The following is a 19,228-nucleotide window of genomic DNA, read 5'->3' on the forward strand; positions in this document are numbered from 1 at the left end:
CCCAGTCTCTCTCCCTTTCCCCCGTCGGGCCTCGGCAGTCTCTCTTCCCCCTCACTGGTCTCTCTCCACCCCCGCTTCAAAGCGAGGCCCGCGGCTTGCAGCCACCGGGCCTCGCCGGTCTCCCTCCCCCGCCACCGCCGCCACCGCTGCTGGGTCTCACCAGTCGCTCGCTCCCTTCCCCCCATGCTGAAGCCAGGGAATGCTCTTTTAGTTTTGGGGGGATTTGTTCGTCCGATTGAAAGGTTATACTTGTTAGCTAAGAGCTTTGGAAGAAGGTGTCTGAATTCAAGAATATCCAGCAGTTGATTTTATTGTACATGGATACAGAATTGAGACCTGTATGATAAAGTCTTCGAAACAAACGGTAACTCGAGAAGTTCGTCCCTGTCCATTCATCGTGATGTCATCATCCTTTGTTTGATGGTGCCTTGCTGTTAAGAACAAAGATTAAAACATCATGAAGCTCATCTGTATTATAGCTTAATCATTGTCTATTATTCTTACAATTGTGTGCACTTTGCAGCAACTGTTCTGTATATTGTCATTTCATTGCTGCCCCCTGTGTTGTTATACTATTGCCCAGATAATGGCTGCGATCACATGAGCAGTTCATGCTGATATAGTTGCGTTACCTTTGCAGATTTAAAGAGTGCAATCAGACAACATCTGCCTTCCGTGCCCCAGTTGTAGGCACCTGGGTCCAGCCCATCCTGGAAGCAGAGTTTGCTGACAATGGGGAAAGACCCGTCTTTATGTATGCCAGTGCTTCCACTCTGCTTTTCCCGAGGTCTGAACCCTCCTTGTTGTGAGTGGATGCCAGATGGGAAGTGTGAATGGTCACTTCCATCTCAGTTGTGGGGGGGGTTTGCCTGGTAGGGATGTGCGCATAAGCACATATGAGTATGAGCGACCCCCATTGCCAGCAAGGGTCACACTCCCACTCCGTGGTTGAGGTGTCAGTAACGTGGATGCTTCAACGTGGGAGCAGGGAGTGGAGGAGCTGCTTCAGGGTGTGCTGTCTGGCCACCCCTTCCAGCAACAATTTAAACCACTGCAAATAGAGGCACCACCAGATCGTACCAAGCCTCCAGTGTGACTGCAGCCAATGTCTCATAATAATGTTCCAGCAGAAAGGGGGAGGGAACAAACATAAGTTTCATTCAGAAAGCATCCAAGGATTTTCACATCCAGTGATTCTTCTCATTGTCTTTCCCCTCTAAGGCCAACTTCTTTCTTGATGTTAGAGACCACAATGGAAGCTTTATGAAGCTTTTAAGCATAACTCAGATGGCTGTTGATGGAAAAAGAGGAATCAGAAATCCTACTGTATATGTGACACTCATCACACAAACCGCTGGCTCAGAACTATATTTGTGAATTGCTAGAAAATTATCTCATTTCATTAATTGAGTGAAAACCTTTTCATATTTAAAAAAATTAAAAATATTGAATATAAAATGATACATGAAATTATAGAAAATAAAGCCAACAATACTTTAATAAATCATATAATTATCACACTTCTTTATCATTTCTTTTTCAGTCAAAAAATTATCAGAGTGGATTCAAGTCACTAACAAACATCTTTTAAGAAAATGTGTCAGGAGAAATAGAAAGCTTGATCAGGATGAAATCTTGCTAATTTTTTATACTATTTGATATGCTTTTAAACAATCTTAGCATATCTGTATTTTGTTAATAGATTCTTGCTTTTTTGAAAGAAAACTGTGATTTCTAAAAACCAGCTGGGCAGTAACAAACATATTCAGTTCCAATTAATGATATCTCTCAGGAATATCGACCACATAATTTGTGAGAAAGATATCTGGAGCAAGAAGTCAATCAACATTTAAAACCTTTAAGAATAAAGTAGAAACCATTCTCCCATCAGGTATTCACAGGACCCTAGAAACATTGTAGTAAAGTTTCAAATTCAGTATTCCACATTCCTCTTTTCTCCATTTGTCTTGAGAAGCTGTGGCTTTCTTTGGTTTTTGTCCCTTTCTCATATAAAGTCACAGTCCTTTTGTCATTCCATCACAGTTTAACAAATCTCATCTATAATGAATAAGAATGAAACCATAGTTTTTCTTAGTGAACACATTATACAAGAGTTCTCTAGCTTTTGTAAGAATTTATATACAACTCAAAATTCAGATAAAGAGATAACTGGTAAATCATGAAGAAATAAATAAGAAATAAATAAATAAAAGAAGATAAGAAGTCAGTTTTGGAAGAAGAAGTGACGACATCTTTGGGGCTGGATCCAATCATCCTCCAAGGAGCCTTCCTTCAGCCTAAAAAGAATTCTTCCAACTTAAGTGACTCTTCTGCCAATGTAAATTGGAGAGAAGCTAAGGCTGGAGAATGGCTCCACACTTGGTGGAGTGGTAGAATAGGGGCTGGATCACCCCCATTATACTGTTACATAAGAACAAAGCACCTGATCCCAATGGATTTATGGCTGAGTTCTACAAATGTTTTAGAGGTTGCACTATGAACTCCCGGGCCATCCTTATGAATGAAATTTACTCAGTTAGGAGGTCCAAGTTTCTTGGAATGGATTGTTTTAATAGCAAAATCTGGAAAGGATAAAAACCTTTGATCTGATAATTATGATTATAAAGCATTGGCTATTGTACAGTTGGTAAGGCTAAAAAACAGAACATTATTTCGAGCAGTTTAGCTTCATTCTAGGGGAAAATATTATTTTGTACTACATTTGGGTTCCTTGATGTAGAAAAAGCATTTGATTGACTTGAAAGTAAAGTTCTACTTAAGAACTTAAAAGAACGTCACAAATAGTCTCCAGCTTGGTGTAGTGGTTCAGAGTAGCAGACTCTAATCTGGAGAACTGGGTTTGATTCCCCACTCCTCCACATGCAGCCAGCTGGGTGACCTTGGGTCAGTCATAGTTCTCTCAGAACTCTCTTGGCCCCACGTACCTCACAGGGTGTCTGTTGTGGGGAGAGGAAGGGAAAGCCATTGTAAGCTGCTCTGAGACTCCAGGTAGTGAAGAGCGGGATATAAAACCAACTCTTCTCCCAGCACAAAAGTGCTGCATTAGAGTTTTTGAACCTATTCAAAACACTGTATCCCCCCCCCAGACTTTACAGGAACCATGGATTCCTAACTCACTATAGGACCTAACATCTCACATAGCTCACCATCACAGAGGCTAATTGGTTCAACTATTTCATTTCATCCTGCATTGGAATTGTTCTGTATTCCAGTTTGCTGTTGTTACTCATGAGTGTTTCTCACCCATTCTGCCTGATAATTCCTTTGTCTGGATCTTGTTTTTACCTGGCCTCTTTGTAAACCCCCCCATCTATTAAATCAGGCCCAATGGCCACTTCATGCACCTAAAGAAGTGAGCTTTGGCCCATTAAAGCTTATACTGAAATAAATCTTGTTAGTCTTTGAGGTACTTCTTGACTCCTGTGTACCACAGACTACCACAGCTATGGAATTGTTTGCTGTTAAGTTTGAGCACTGCTTTTAAAGGTTATACACACACACACACACACATACTTAAGTTTGTATATATGGGGGCATTGTATGGTATGGTATGGCCTGATCTTAGAGGGAACATTGGTGGTGCCCAGGTGCTGGGCAACGGGAGGCACAGAGGAAAGGCCTCAGAACTTGGAAGGGAAGCTGGGAGTTCTGACCCTTCCAGCAGGCAATTCCTACAGAGGTCAGGTGGTGGCAGTGGGTTATCAGAGAAAAGCCTTGGAGAGCAGGGTGGAACAGGGCCTGCAGGTTGGAGCAGGACTATTCTGCCACAGGACCTTTGTAAAGCAATCCGTAGTGGTGGTCACCTGTTTCAACAATCCTACACATTTTCATGTAGCCTCTGACCAAGGCTTGTCTTCTTTTCTCCTAACAGGGGTTCTGTGCCTTCAGCAGCAGCCTCATAGCCAGAAATTTAAGCGGTCTGTTCCTAATTTTCTAGTTCAAAGGATCAAGGCTTAGAAAGACTTGGGACTGAAGTATTAGAGAGCAGATGTCTCTTGGAATAATAATATGGAGGATAGGTATATCCACAGCCCGGGTCAGGATGAGGCAGTTTTATGTATACATAGGATCAGGCTAGGTAGCAAAGTTTTGGAGTGAGGAACTGTAGCTTTGTGGTAGAGCATTCGTTTTGCATGCAGGAGGCTCCAGGTAAATGCAAGCAGGGCCTTCAGTTCACAAGTAAAGTCATCATTCCACAAGATATGACACAAGTCAGGTCAGCAGGGACTCACCTTGAATAGCACTACGGGGGGGTTATCATGCTCTGAAAGTGGCACGGTGAGGGGGAGGGGTTCTAGCCTTCTAGACTGCAAAGATTATCTTACTCATGAGATTGAATATCTAGAAAAAAAGACTACTGCTACAGTTCGGTGGAGCAAAACCACCATGAGGGACTGTTTGGCCCATTGTTGGGATCCATGTATCCTGGGATTGGACTGGATCACATGACGGGGGCCCCCATGACTGCTTTTATTTACCAAAAAAAATGGCATGGGAGTGAAGGCTGAAGCTCCTCCCCCATCATTGCAAGTCAGTTCAGGGGATCAATGACTTGACTTGTGTCACATGACTGATGTAATGAGAACCTAAGGGTCCTGGGGGAAGAAACCTTCTGCTTGAAATCCCAGAGGGTATTTTGCATTTTTGTTTGTTAACAAAATAGACATTACCTCCATAAAGAGTACCAGTGGGTCATTCAAACATGCATCCTTCCACATTCAATCGCCAACATTAGTACCACTCAGCCACAGTTCTACTGTGTGATGAGTGTCTGAACAGCTTCCTCTACTGTCCCCTTCCTCAGTTTTCAAGGACTCATCTGACCTCCCAAAACAAGGAACTAATTTCAGTTTTCCTCCTTGGTAAATATTTGTGCTATATGTCTGTTAGCCATTATGGGCCAATGTTATGTCCAGAGAAGGGGGCGTTAGAAAATCTTTTTCCTTTCTCTACATTTCTGAGACACGAGAAGATACCTCCCATTTCCCTCAAATGGTGAAAAAACAAAATCGTAGCAACTCTGTTCCAAGGATACCTGAAGATTCCTTGACTTTGAGACGAGGTCCCAGAGACCCTTTTAAAGTTGCAGAATGTTTACTTCAAAGATAATTAGGAGAAAAACTTTTTAAGATTTGCATCCAAGACTATCTCTGTAGACTACCTCTCTTAATCATTATCTTTTCTGCAGCTTGGGTGTTCAGTTCCCTCTTGGATGGGTCCAGAGTGTGAAATAGAAATATATATATTTGAGATGTTGCTAAAATGCTCTTCTTGCTCCAGAATAATGGTGTTGTCAGCTCTGGGGTAGAAATCTGAAGCCCTGACTCAGAGACTCAGCAGGTGGGCTCAGAAGCACATCATAGTTCCATGTGTGTGTGTGGGGGGGGGGAGGACGTTCAGAGTCCCAAATTGCCTAACTGCACCACTGCTCAGCATTGCCACCTTGATTTGGAGTAAAAATGTTAGTTAAGGTCTTATTGGAGGCCTGAAGAAGAAGCATTCCAATGAGTGTGAAAAATTCATCCATTTCTTCCAAGCATTGGTAAGCGGGGCAGGTAGGTTCATGGAACGCTAAAGTTCACCTTTGTTTTAGTTTATTTTGTGAATAGTTGGAATTGTATGCATGTACTAAATCTCCGTTGTCCTGTTCTTGTTTATATTTCAGTATTGCTCTCAGTATAAAGCAGAGTTCACCACCTTTTATTTTTCATAAATGAATAATTGACATATTTTACAGGGTGTTAAAAGTGATATAAGAGGGAGGATATAATTTTTAGAATATGTTCATGTGTGCATAAAAGGCTCTTCCTTTTAAAACTAATAAGCACTAATTGACCTGTCATTATAGTAAAAAGAAACATACCAGGTAGAAACCAGGGTCTAGGACCAAATAATGTTCATGCTCCTCGGTGGTTATCAATTGTTAGTAGGTGGTCCCCTGATTACTCCTGGACAGCTTGGAGAAGATGAACCCACCCAGAGAAGGAGAGGATGTAGGAGTGTATGTATGTGTGTATAAAGAGAGCTGTGATTCAAATAAAGCACCTTAGAGTACAGGATATTTTCCTCACTCTCTAGTCCAATTAGGTTGTTATAGTTATGGCAATAAGTGGAGAGAGCACTACATGTGATCCTCTCAATATGTGCCAACCGTTGCTGTTTTGTCTAAATAGGGCAAGATGTGTAATTTCCATCATTCCATGGTTCACACCATCAGAAATTCACAGCATCAGAAATTCAGATTATTGAGGGTACATATTTATGCATACTGAAGCCAGAAAATTTGTGCAACCACATGCATTGGGAGGATTGTTGGCAGTGTGCTCTCTTATTACGTGATGTTGGACCACCAGAATCATAACAACTGGGCAGAATTAGTCTCTCTCTCTCTCTCTCTGACAATCTGATGTGAGGTGGCTGATTTGCTGCCTTGGCAAAGCAAATATTACAAAAATGTCCTAAGTCTCCAAAGGGAACTAACCCAGGTCATGCTGGACTAGGATGTCTTGCTCCTCTGCAAAATGATGAGTACATTAAGATTATGGTGCTCCTGCTCCATGTACTGGAAAAGCATGCTATACATGATCCTCTCAATATACATGGATGACTTTTTGTGTGAATATGGCAAGACATGTATTTTCCAGCTTCAGTATGCACAAACATACTTAACCATCTGGGTTTCCTATTATGCATACTATACATCAATCAATTCACACAAAACAGCAGCTGTACATATCAAGAGGATCGTATGTGGTGCACTCTCCTAGTATGCAAGTTGTTGGGTTTTTTGACATCAAGTCACAGCCAAGTTATGGTGATCCTATGGGGTTTTCAAGGCAAGAGATGTATGGAGGTGTTTTACCATTGTCTTCCTCTGCATAGCAAACCCCAGTCTTTGTTCCCATTCAAGTACGAGGATGATCGTGGGCCTGGAGACCAAACTCTAGGAGGAAAGGCTGAGGGACTTGGGAATGTTTAGTCTGGAGAAGAAGAGGTTGAGGGGAGACATGATAGCTCTCTTTAAGTATTTGAAGAGCTGTCACTTAGAGGAGGGCAGGGAGCTGTTCCTGTTGGCAACAGAGGCGAGGACTTGCAATAATGGGTTTAAATAAAGGGTGGGAAAGTACTGGTTGGATACTAGGAAAAACTTTTTTACAGTAAGAGTTGTGCAACAGTGGAATCAGCTGCCTAGGGAGGTGGTGAGCTCCCCCTCACTGGCAGTCTTCAAGCAGCGGCTGCATTGCGCAGGGGGATGAACTAGATGGCCTGTATGGCCCCTTCCAACTCTATGATACTATGATTCTACTAACCAGGGCTGACACAGCTTAACTTCTAAGCTCTGACAAGATCAGGCTAGGCTGGGCTATCCAGGTCAAGGCAGCATGCAAGGTAGGGGCACCAAAATAATAACTGAAAAAAGCTCACATTGAAGGCCAACATATTTTACCTGGTGTCTATTCTTCCCTACATTCAACAACAGCAGCAAAAAGAGATGAGGAATCAAACCATGGTGACAGAATTTCTCCTGCTGGGTCTTTCCAGTAGCCCCAAGATGCATTTAATCCTCTTTGGGATCTTCACTGTAATCTACAGCATCACTCTAGCAGGCAACCTGACCATCCTGACACTCATCTGGCTGGACACTCAACTCCATACGCCCATGTATTTCTTCTTGAGCCACCTCTCCTTTGTGGACATCTGGTACACCACCAGCACGGTCCCTCAGATGCTGGCCAACCTCTGGAACCCAAGGAAGACCATCTCATTTGCTGGTTGTGGGGCTCAGATCTACCTTTTCCTGGCCTTGGGCATCACCGAATGTGTCCTTCTGGCAGTAATGGCATATGATAGGTTCATAGCAATATGTCACCCTCTACGCTACACAGTCATTATGAACCGCAGAGTTTGTGTCCTTTTAGCAGCATCAGCTTGGATTTCAGGGTTTCTTCTTGCCATGGTCCATACAGTCCAGACGTTGAAGATGCCTTATTGTGGCCCCAATGTGATTAACCACTTCTATTGTGATATCCTGGCTCTATTAAAACTGGTCTGTGCGGATACACACCTCAATGAAATCATTGTGTTTGTGGTTGGGGTCCTCATCCTCCTGTGCCCCTTCTCATTCATCCTGACCACCTATGCCCGCATCCTAGCAGCCATCTTGAAGATCCAATCTTCCCAGGGCAAACGCAAAGCTTTCTCTACATGCACCTCCCATATAATTGTGGTGGCCATGTTCTATGGCAGTGCTATGTTCATGTACATGAGACCTGGGTCAAGCCACTCACCAGAACATGACAAAATGGTCTCCTTGTTTTATAGTGTCATCACTCCTATGTTCAACCCCATGATATACAGTCTAAAGAATAAGGATGTAAAAGGGGCATTCTTGAAAATAGCACAGAGGTGAAAACTCACTCATGGAACATAAAATGAGGTTCCGGGTTTGTGCTGTTAATTCAGAGAGTTCCAATGACAGTCTTCTAGCAGATGTTCTGTGGCTTATTATAGTCCTCCTAAATGATAGGCAGGAGAATAGAGGTAAGACCCTGCAAAGACTTTGCTTCTGGGTGACTGTATAAGAAGAACAGAAGAAAGATGTTCTAGGCTTTTGGTAAAGGGGCAAATAATAATACAAATAGCTAGGAAAAAATATCTGAAAAGAGTCTGCTGGAGAGGGATCCTTCTCACATATCATTCAGAGTCTGAACTCTCTTCCATCATCCATCTCCAGCTCTGATTATGAAGAAGATTCTAACCACTACAGCCTGCATGGTGTAAGGATAAAGGTATCACACTAGGATCTGGGAAAGCCAGTTTCAGATCTCCACTCTGCTGTGGAAGCTTGCCGGGTGACCTTGAGCCAGTCACCTTCTCTCAGCTTAACCTAGTTATTTTACAAAATTGTAAAGAGTGTGGTGTTGGACTATGATTGCTATGAAACTTCCCCTAGGATTCTTCAACAAAGCAGAGGCTCTTTCTTGGTGGCGGACAATGCTGTCAAGTCACAGCCAACCCCATAGGGTTTTCAAAAGAGACATTCAGAGGTGGTTGGCCATCGCCTCTGAATAGTCATCCAGGACTTCCTTGGTAATGTCTCATTCAAATACTAACCATGGTCAATCCTCCTTAGCTTCTGAGATCTGAAGAGATTGGACTATCCTGTGCTATCCAGGTCTTTCTTAGAATAAATTATATGTGTTCCTAGTAGCAATGGTAATTGCTCAATCTAATGGACAGAAATAAAGAAAGAAATTCTAACGGATAGAGAAAATCATTCTTGGAAATTGAATGTAGTTATATATATGATAATAGAGAGACAGGTAGGCAGACAAACTGTCTTTTAAAATATCAGAGAACTATAAAGATAAAATGCAGAAAAAAGCATTTGATAAATTAGAATGGCAGTTTATTATGGATGTCTTGAAAGATTCTGGAGAATTTACTAATATTTATTTAAAAATCTATACAGTACTTTTCCAGTACAATTGTTTCAAGGTGATTTCCACGCAATATGAAACAATAAATAGCTATATAAACAACAAAGCAAAAACAAAATACATTACATAAAATCTTTTAAAATAGTTATTATATATGCAGTTTATTTCAGAAGGATGGATTGAGATATGTGTGAGTGGGAAGGAAAAGGTACTTAGAGTAGCTCAACAGCTCCACCCACACACAACACTTATAATATAAATTTGAATGAAATAGCATTCTGTACATGGCACAATTGAATGTGCAATATATAGTTTACATTATTTCATTTAATGTGTTTTGGAAATTGTGTCAGAAGAAAAACCTTGTGCTATGTTTTGTGCATGTGGAAAAGATGGTGGGGAACACAATCACTTTCACTTATTGGCAGTAGACAGGGAGGAGTAATTTTAGCACTTCTACTTACACAAGGGCTTTTGGACACAAACAAATCATCCACAGGATTCAACCATTAACATGTTACATAAATTGCCAGAAGACAACATCAGGAATACCTAAAGACAATGACATCTACACAGTAAAGGGAAAATCCAAAGACTGATGGAAAAGAGAACTAGAGTTAAGTATCAGATGATTTCACCCAGCAGTTAAATACAGATGTTAAACAACTTGGGTAGAGCCCTATAAAGTAAACCCCCCATAAAACAAATGCCACTGAGTAAAAGGATAGTACTGAGTCAGCCCTGCTTGCTTGCACTGATCAGCCAGATTGGAATGTCACTACGAGGGCTTTGCACCCATGACATCCATCTCAGCCAGCTACTACCAAAGCATATCATGTTCAATAGAACTGAAAAGTAAAGATCCTCCAGCGGGGTATCTGAAGTAGTTTCAGTATGAACACGACTCCAGAAACTAGATTGAAATGGGTCCAAATAATCCATCTGATCCACTCAAGCCTGTAATTGATTTACTATCATACATTTGAATATGAAGAGGTCATAAGATACTGAACTCTTCTGGCAAAAATGTCCCCAAATCATTGTCAGGCCTCCCAATCAAACACTCAACAACGTTCCTTGATAAAGTCCAGTTTATTGAGGTTAGTACTGGTGGTACCATGAGCTCTGAGTCAGGAATAATGAAAAGTAAAATGGTGGTTACAGGTATATGCCCTTCAAACCAGGCCCCCTGATATCCCAAACCCAATAAGCAAGCCTCTAGAAGCGTGGGCAAAAAGCAGCAGTTAGGTTCCCAGCAGGAAAGCGGACCAGGGACTGCCAAGCCTTCAAGGCCACTAGGCAGATAGCAAAGGCAACGGAGACGCGGGGGTGGAGGAGGGTGCCTAGGGGGAAGGAGTAACACAGATGCCAAGCACCCCCTCCCACATTCCAACACAATGGCGGTGTTAGCTGACAATTTAAATGATTTAAAGATTAATATTATAAAAGAAGGTTGACAATTAGCGGATAGATTTTTTCAAAATTAGCCTAAGATATTGTCATCTCATTTTACTGTTTCTGATTGTTTCTGTTAACTTCTCCATTAATTTTATATGCCATGTTTTATTATTTATTTATTTATTTATTCAATTTGTACCCTGCCCTCCCTGGAAACAGGCTCAGGGCAGCTGACAAAGCCATGCTTAGGCTAATTTTTTTTTTTTTAATCTATCAGCTGTCTACCTTTTTTTCCAATATTAATCTTTAAATTATTTCATAGCATGATTTGAGGACATTTCTGCAAGAAGATTTCAGTATCTGGAGTTGCACATGGGAATTGTAAAAATGGATCTGGAGTCAACATGAATTTGTATCTGTCCCCGATGAAAAGACACTAGCTATGAGGAGGCTGTAGGATTATGAGGCAGAAAAACTAAAAAATTTATACAATGTTAACAGCTACTTTGTGGTTTTAAACTATTTGGATCTCTTTTTTGTGATTTTATGTGCGCATAGATATATAATGTATATATTTAAAGAAAAAAAATATTCATGTTTATTAAAAGAGAAATTCAATGGATTAAAGTGTCTGCCATGATTGTTACAGCAGAGACTGTAATACACTTGGATCTATAAGAACATAGAGTTATAAGAGGATAACAATATGAGGTGCCTTGGTGGATCATACCAGTGAATTACCTAGTTTAGTATCTGGTCTCATAGCAGCCCTGGAGAACAAAGATGGTAAAGAGGCTAAGGCCTTGTCCTGATGTTGCCTCCGAGTACTGGCGTTCAGAGGCTTACTACCTCTGAATACCGAGGTTCCCTTTTGTTACCATGGCTGGTAGTCATTGATGGACTCCATGAATCTTCCTCATCCCCTTCTCAAGCCATCTGTGCTACTGTTCATCACTACATCCACTGGCAGTGAATTCAGCCATTTATTTACTTGTAATAAAGAGGTGCCAAAGAAAGCATCACCCTGCTTGAATGAGGGATGAGAATAGTGCTTCAGAATGGCTGCATGAGAACATGACTGATGATGGCATGATGCAGATTTAAAGAAAAGTCTATTGATTGGCAGCAATCCATAACACTCAGGCAAACAAATGGAACCGAAAAGTTGACTCTTCTTTGTTTGTTAGTGTTTTCTGATGTTCAGCCATACTCATTAACACCAGCACGGGCCTCCTGAGGAGAAGTCCTAGTGTGCTTTTGTAACAAGCCACAAAGGATTCAATTAGGGAGCCAGCATTTCCAACCATTACACAGTGCAGCACAATTAACAATAATGAGTAACCCCAGAGGGACTTGTTACAGAAAGTGAGTGATATTGTTTATGGACACATCCTTTTTTGGAAGAAAAAAACAAACTAGAATCACTTAAGTCTGTTGTGGCTAATTATTACACTAAAAAGTTTTCTTCGCTTTATAGCATCTTCAAAGACCTAGTGGATAAAATGTGATGAGATTAATTTAATAAACAAGTAGATAAGATTTAATAAATCTCCTTTTGCTAAAATTACAGATTTTATGTGGCTCTTTGAAAATTCAATCTACAGATGCTACAAACTCAAATTCCATACAGCTACAGAAAATGAAGGGCTAGTTCAGTTATTAGCGATTTCTGGGTTTTGCATTTTGGATAATCCTTTTAGTTTTGCATACACAAAATACAAGCAATGTGAATATATTATGACAAAGATCTCACAGCCAGAATTGTGCCCTGGGATCCTCCTGTTGCTTAAAGAATAATAAAAAAAAGGCCCCTGCCACATGGAGGGGGGGGGGAGTACGGCCAAAGTGCGGCTTTTTAAAGCCTCACCAAAAGAAACACGCGGCGGCGGGGACACATAGATCCCCTAAAGCGCCGTGGCGGTAGTTTCTCTCTGGCACGATCAGATGCCAGGGGGGAAGCTACTGAAGGGAGAGCAAGGCTGCTGAACTGCGCATGTGTGCACGTGCGCAGTTCGACTGGGAGCCTGGATTGCTCCAGACGACGGGCGCGGCGGCGATCCCATGGCCACGCTTGCTGTGGTGCTTCAGGTAAGTCCTCCTCTGTAGGAGGTTCTTTTTAGCAGTGGCTTTTCCAGGTTTAGGGACGGATCGGGGACAGGTGCGCGCCGCTTCCCAGGTGTTGTGGTGAGATTGCGCCCATTTGTTGCGCCCCCGATCCGTCCCTCTCCCGGGCCAAAATCTTCCGTGTGACCGGGGCCAAAGTTGTGCAGAAAACCTACAGTTCACTTATAATTCATTTTAACATAACTGGAATGCTACCAAACATTGTTAAAGTAGTGAATTTAGCCATATGAATAGTGAGGACAATTTGATGTAATTCATTATAATTCATTGTCATTCTGTGTGGCACAATGGCCCCAATGATTCATGACTGCCACTCTGTTCAGCAAACTGAGGTGCCCAGCAACAGTCCCAAGTCTCCACCCAGTGATGTGTCACTCTCTCCGTTCATCTGACTCTTGGAGGGGTAGTTCTCTCACTCATTCCTTGGTATGCTGTCACCAACTGGCTGTTTTAGAAACGACCTACCAAGAGAGTCAGTACTCCCAGTTTCCCTTCCATCTTGCAATTCTAACACTCAAGCTAATGCCTGTATGCCTCACTACTGGAGGTCTGGTTACCATGGGAAAATTCGCTATACTTTCCCACTCCCAGGAAAATAGCAATTTAGCAGCTGACTGCCTCCCTTCCTCTGGTGACTATTTCATATAGTTTGAATGATGGAGCTCTAAGTAGTATGAAGAACAATGACCAGACTTTAAAATTGTGAAGAATTTGATAAAAGTAAAAAGTCCACACTCATATTTTCTGCACAGCAACGGACTGAGCAAGGAATAAAAAGGAATATTATAAACACATGATCCTCTGTCCAGTTTGGTGTAGTGGTTAAGTGCACAGACTCTAATCTGGGAGAACCGGGTTTGATTCCCCACTCTTCCACTCACAGCTGCTGGATTACCTTGGGCAAGCCATAGTTCTGTCAGAGGTGCAAGTGGAGGATTGGGGAATTTTAATCCGCATCTTCAGCCGGAAGACACGGATCGGGGACGGGTGCGCACCGCTTCCCAGATGTTGCGGTGTGATCGCGCCCGCTTGCTGCACCCCCAATACATCCCTATCACAGATCAAAGCCTCCGGTGTCAACAAATCCCTCAAGAATACCACATCATCATATCTGAGGACAAATGCAAAGATTGTATTTAGCATCACTGCAGAATATGCAAACATGACATTTTAGAAGATGATATAGATTTACAGAGCAATCCTAAACAGAGTTATTTCCATCAAATCCATTAAACACAGTGGGATTAGACAGGTATAACTCACCTCAGGATCATTGTGTTAGTGATCACATCCTTCCTGGTAACATTTGCATCTCAATATGATCAACACTTGAAAATAGCTCCAACCTCTGCAGATGTTTTTTCTATTCCTAAACAGAAGACTAAAGTGTTGTACTCTGTGGTGCTTATATCACTGAAGGGACAGCACTGGGAAAAGTTTGAACATCACCGCAGAAGACACACTTTCCTCTGGTGCTCAGAAAGATGGCTACCTTATTAACAAAAGTCAGTGTTGTATTTCTGGTTATAGAAGCCCTCATCGGAATAGTGGCAAATGGATCTATTATCATCATTAATTTTATTGACTGGTTCAGAAACAGGAAACTGTCCCCGACAGACCTGATCCTTGTCTGTCTGGGCTCATCCAGACTTTTGCTGCAGGCAGTAGTGATTCTGGGTGCAACTCTATTTAACAATACACCAAGCAACGTACCATTTACGCTGATGGGCATATGGATATTTTCAAATGTTGTGAACCTTTGGTTTGCTGCCTGCCTCAGTGTTTTCTACTTAGCAAAGATCGCCGTCTTCTCCCACCCACTTTTCCTCCAAATCAAGCGAGGATTGCCTTGGCTGGTGCCTTGGCTGCTTCTGGGCTCAGTGGTCTTTTCTGTTGTCAGGACTATGATTGTTACCATGAGCTGGAACTATGGCTTCTTTACCTGCAATCCCTACAAATTACTTTCAATCAACAGGAGCAATGCAGAAATGAACATGTCACCCGTGTGTACGCATCTCACTGCTCTAACTGCCGTCTTTGATTTTATTCCCTTTATGGTATTTCTATCATCAACCATCTTCTTAGTAAGTTCTCTGTGGAAGCACATGAGATGTGTGCAACGCAATGGAACTGGCACCGGGGATTTCAACACACAAGCGCACTTGAGAGCCATCAAAGCTCTGGCTTCCTTTGCAGTTCTGTACCTCATCAGTCTTACAGCAATCATTTCACAACCAGTACTGGCCTGGAACAAACACACTTGGACAATTCTGCTCTTTAATGTGAGTGCTGTGTACCCCTCCGGACATGCAATTATCCTGATATTAATTAATCCCAAACTGAAACAGGCATGGGTCAGGATGATACATCACTTCAAATGCCATTTGAGGAAAGTACCATCTTAATACCTAACAAATTATCTTAGAGAGAGGACAGTCTCTTCTTCAAGAAGGCTTCTGAACTACTCTTGGGGAATGATCCATTGAGAAATTCTCTGTGCAGACTCCATTGAGTTGGGTCAGTGGATTTCCTCAGGAGCAAATGATTGTGGTGAGAAATTAGATTTTTTTAGCTACAATATACAATATGCCAACAGGCCTATAGTTGCCAACCATCATGTATGGCATGGAGATCTCCCAGAATGCAGTCTGGAGATCTCCAGATTACGGAGATTGGTTCCCCATAAGCAAATGGCAGCTTTGGCGGATACAGTCTAGGGTTGCCAGCTCTGGATTGGAAAAAAACTGGAGACTTTGGGATCCAGGAGAGGGTGGGGTTTGGGGAGGGGAGGGCCCTCAGCATGGTACAGTACCATAGAGTCCACCCTTCAAAGCAGCCATTTTCTCCACAGAAGCTGATCTCTGTCACCTGGAGATCAGTTGTAAAAGTGGGAGATCTCCAGGCCCCACCTGGAGGCTGGCAACCCTAATAAAGTCTATGGCATCACATTCCTACTGAGTATCCTCCCCTCTCTCAAATTCTTCCTTCCCCAGACTCCTCCAGAAAATCTCCAGGAATTTCCCAGGCTGAAGTTGGCTACCTTAACTGAGGCCCCTGAATAGATAACATTGGCCCCAGTCACATGGAGCATTAGGCACGCTAGAGAGACGGAAGATAGGCAGATTTTCCGGGTGCGATCTCACCGCCACATCTGGGAAGCGTAGAGCTCCTGTGGCTCACCCGAGGCTTCACTCCGAAGATGCACGGTAAAAAACTAGTACCTCCGAGGTACTAGTTTCCGGAAACCGCGGGGCAAGGGCGGGCATCAGATCACGTTTCCGGTGTTAGCTCATGGCATCTGGCGCCCGCCCATGTCTCATCGCAAAAAGTGGGTTTTTTGGTCAAGTCTCCTTGGGTGCGCACAAGTACCCAACTGTGCATGCGAACACTTGGGTTAAAAAAAACACACACACAACCCCCGCAGTGCCGCTTCTTTGCCGCGCCGCAGGAGTGAAGTATGATCGGCCCCTCCCCCCAACCACAAGACGTTGGCAGGACATCGGGCGGGATGTTTGATCCGGCTGCCGCGCGGTAGTTCTCTCCAGGGCAAACAGCCATGCCTCCCCCCCGCAATATCCGGCCCGTGTGACCGGGGCCTATGGGTGTCTATGCTTTATAGGCTTAGAATGATTTTGTAACTTGGCTTTAGATTAGAATGGGCAGGCTGGCATTTAGGGAGATAAAAAGAGAACTGTAGGTCTGAATCAATTGCATATCATGTAATCATGTACTTCTGTTCCTCTCCAAAGTTCTTCCTCTGCTTACTTGTAGTTTTGTACTCTCTTTCAATAAACTGCTCAAGTCGCTTCAATTAAAACTATGGAGACTGTGTCTTTGTTACTGGTTTCTCACGAGACTTTGATTGCTTGATGAGGACAAAACCTACAACACAATAGGCCTGTGGGAACTGGCAAATTCTGTATGGAAAGTGGACTGAAAGTGGATTATTTAATGTATGTGACCGCAGCCAGTGTTCCAGGACTCTGCACACCTTATCTCCTGCCTTGATAAACCAACCATTGTCTGAGAGGGCTCAGATTCAGTCATGCTGAGTGGACCGTCAGAGTCTCGTATTCCCTTTGCCAGCCCATCTCTATTATTCCCTAGAGATAAAAACCTCAGAGAGCATTCTGGCTTTGGTAAAGTTAAGTTTGGCCAAGAGCTAGCCAAAACCATAGGAAACGTCGCCTAGAAAACAGAGACATTTTTGTCTTGGCAAACATTGTGGATCAAGGAGTAAAATTTTGGGAAATTTTAAACCCATGCCAAAAAGGGAGCGATCTAAGCAATGTTTTCTTCCTTATCAACTTTACATTATTTTATTTCTTTACCAACATAAAATATGTCAGCGTATAGCATATACAGTGTACTGTTTGGCATATTCATGGACTTTTAAAGTATAAATGCCTTTCACTGGAGCCCTAAGCAGAACTACACTGTTCTAAGCTTATTTACTTCAATGCACTTAGATGGGTTGAACTCTGCTTAGGGTGGCACCATTCGTTATCTACAAGTGAAAAGTATGCAGAACAAAGACAACTGACCGACTAGCCCTTTCATTGGGCCAGCTAGGATCCTACGGACCCATTGTCTTTAGACTTGAAGCTATTGAGGAAATGTGCCTGGCCAGCCCGGGCAAGTCCGGGCATGTCAGGCTGAATACATTACACCCCTCCCCCCTTGGATCGCAATGCACCCGCAGACGAAGTCCTTCAGGTGCGCTGGTGGCTTCCTGGGGCGGGTCGAGCAGCGAGGTTCTGGGGTGGCTATCGTTTCTGCCTCGGGGGCTCTTGGAGCCGAGTGTACCAGGCCCGGCGAGGGGTCTGGTATAGCCGGGGTGGCCGGTACCCCGACCCGAGGGCTCTCAGGTTCAGTCCGGGATGGCGGCTGTGGGTCAGGTTCCGGAAGTGGGGCCGATGGAGAAGGCTCCGGGTCCTCATCCCCATTCAGATCCTCTGGGTCCAGCAGTAGCGTGCGGCGGCGCAGCTGATCGATGTGCCGATGGAGGATCTGGCCATCCTTGCAGGAGACCTCGTACGAATGAGGGCCTTTAACCCGAATGACTCGGGCTGGAATCCATGTGGGGCCCCGGCCGTAGTTCCGTGCGTACACGGGATCCTCCAGGAAGAACCCCCTGGCAGCCTCGTACATCTCTGTGCCCGGGGCCTCCGGGGGGGGCGGTCGGGGTGTAGCCGATCCATACGTGAGGCCAGGCGGCGGCCCAGAAGTAGTTCGGCAGGGCTGCGGCCTGTAGTGGTGTGGGGCGTGGTGCATTAGCCAAAGAGGAAGGCCACCAGTTTGTAGTCCCAATCGGAGGAGTCCAGGCGGCGGAGCGCATCCTTCGTGGTGCGCACCATGCGCTCAGCCTGGCCGTTGGTAGCGGGATGGAACGGGGCGGATCGAACATGGCGGATTCCGTAGTACCTCGTGAAGGCCTGGAACTCGGCGGAGGTGAATGCTGTCCCATTGTCTGTGACCAGCGTGTCGGGGATCCCTTGTGCGCTGAATATCCTCCACATGGCCCGGATCGCTGCCTGCGAAGATGTGGAGGGCACTGGAACCACTTCCAGCCACTTGCTGTACGCATCCACCAAGATGAAGAAAAGCTGGCCCTGGAAGGGCCCCGCGAAGTCCAGGTGGAGGCGGGACCAGGGACGGTGCGAGGATTCCCAGGCCCTCTCTGGCGCTCGAGGTGGTTCTGGTCGCGAGGCTTGGCATCGCTGGCATCTCTTGACCACGTCCTCGATGTCTTTGTCTAGCCCCGGCCACCACACGTAACTCCTGGCCAGGGCTTTCATACGCACCACCCCCAGATGTGCTTCGTGCAGGACGGTGATGACCAGTTCCCTTAAGGGCGAGGGGATGACCACCCGGCTTCCCCACAGCAAGCAACCCTTGTGGGTCGAGAGTTCATTTTTTCGGTTAGCGAAGGGTGCAATGTCCAGGTCACCTTTGGCCTCGGGCCACCCCCTCACCACCCAGTCCAAGACCCTCCCCAGAATCTTGTCCTTGGAGGTGCCGCGGGCCACCTCCTTGACGTGGACCGGCTGGTCCGGGAGAGCTTCCAGGTGTGCGACCAGGAGCGCGGGCGCTGGGTCGGGGTCACACTTGGGCAGGGGCAGGCGGCTCAGAGTGTCGGCATGGCCCATCGCCTTCCCGGGCCGATGGACGAGGTTGTATGCATACCCCGCCAGGAAAATAGACCAGCGCAGCACCTTGGGTGAGGTCATCAGTGGGGTTTGCCG

The 19,228-nt window shown here is 44.4% G+C and overlaps 1 protein-coding gene across 1 annotated transcript; it reads left to right on the forward strand.

Moving 5' to 3' along the window:
• Window positions 1–5,101: 5,101 nt before the first annotated feature.
• Window positions 5,102–17,954, forward strand: LOC107107462 (olfactory receptor 2A12-like). The gene is made up of 4 exons (XM_015407764.1): window positions 5,102–5,113; window positions 7,505–8,427; window positions 17,257–17,333; window positions 17,686–17,954. Exons 2-4 carry the CDS (start codon window positions 7,514–7,516, stop codon window positions 17,952–17,954), a joined length of 1,260 nt encoding a protein of 419 aa, XP_015263250.1. The 5' UTR covers window positions 5,102–5,113; window positions 7,505–7,513.
• The last annotated feature ends 1,274 nt before the right edge of the window (window positions 17,955–19,228 follow it).

The sequence above is a fragment of the Gekko japonicus genome, unplaced genomic scaffold (genome assembly GCF_001447785.1).
Source record: "Gekko japonicus isolate JY-2015 unplaced genomic scaffold, Gekko_japonicus_V1.1 scaffold2520, whole genome shotgun sequence".
Taxonomy (NCBI): domain Eukaryota; kingdom Metazoa; phylum Chordata; class Lepidosauria; order Squamata; family Gekkonidae; genus Gekko; species Gekko japonicus.

What these genes read in the sequence shown, in the direction of transcription:
- LOC107107462 (XM_015407764.1), top strand. Translation starts at nt 7,514, where the DNA reads ATGAGGAATCAAACCATGGTGACAGAATTTCTCCTGCTGGGTCTTTCC. An exon ending in TTCTTGAAAATAGCACAGAG is followed by an intron (nt 8,428 to 17,256) that starts GTGAAAACTCAC and finishes CATGCCAAAAAG; the next exon opens with GGAGCGATCTAAGCAATGTT. An exon ending in CCAACATAAAATATGTCAGC is followed by an intron (nt 17,334 to 17,685) that starts GTATAGCATATA and finishes ATGCACCCGCAG; the next exon opens with ACGAAGTCCTTCAGGTGCGC.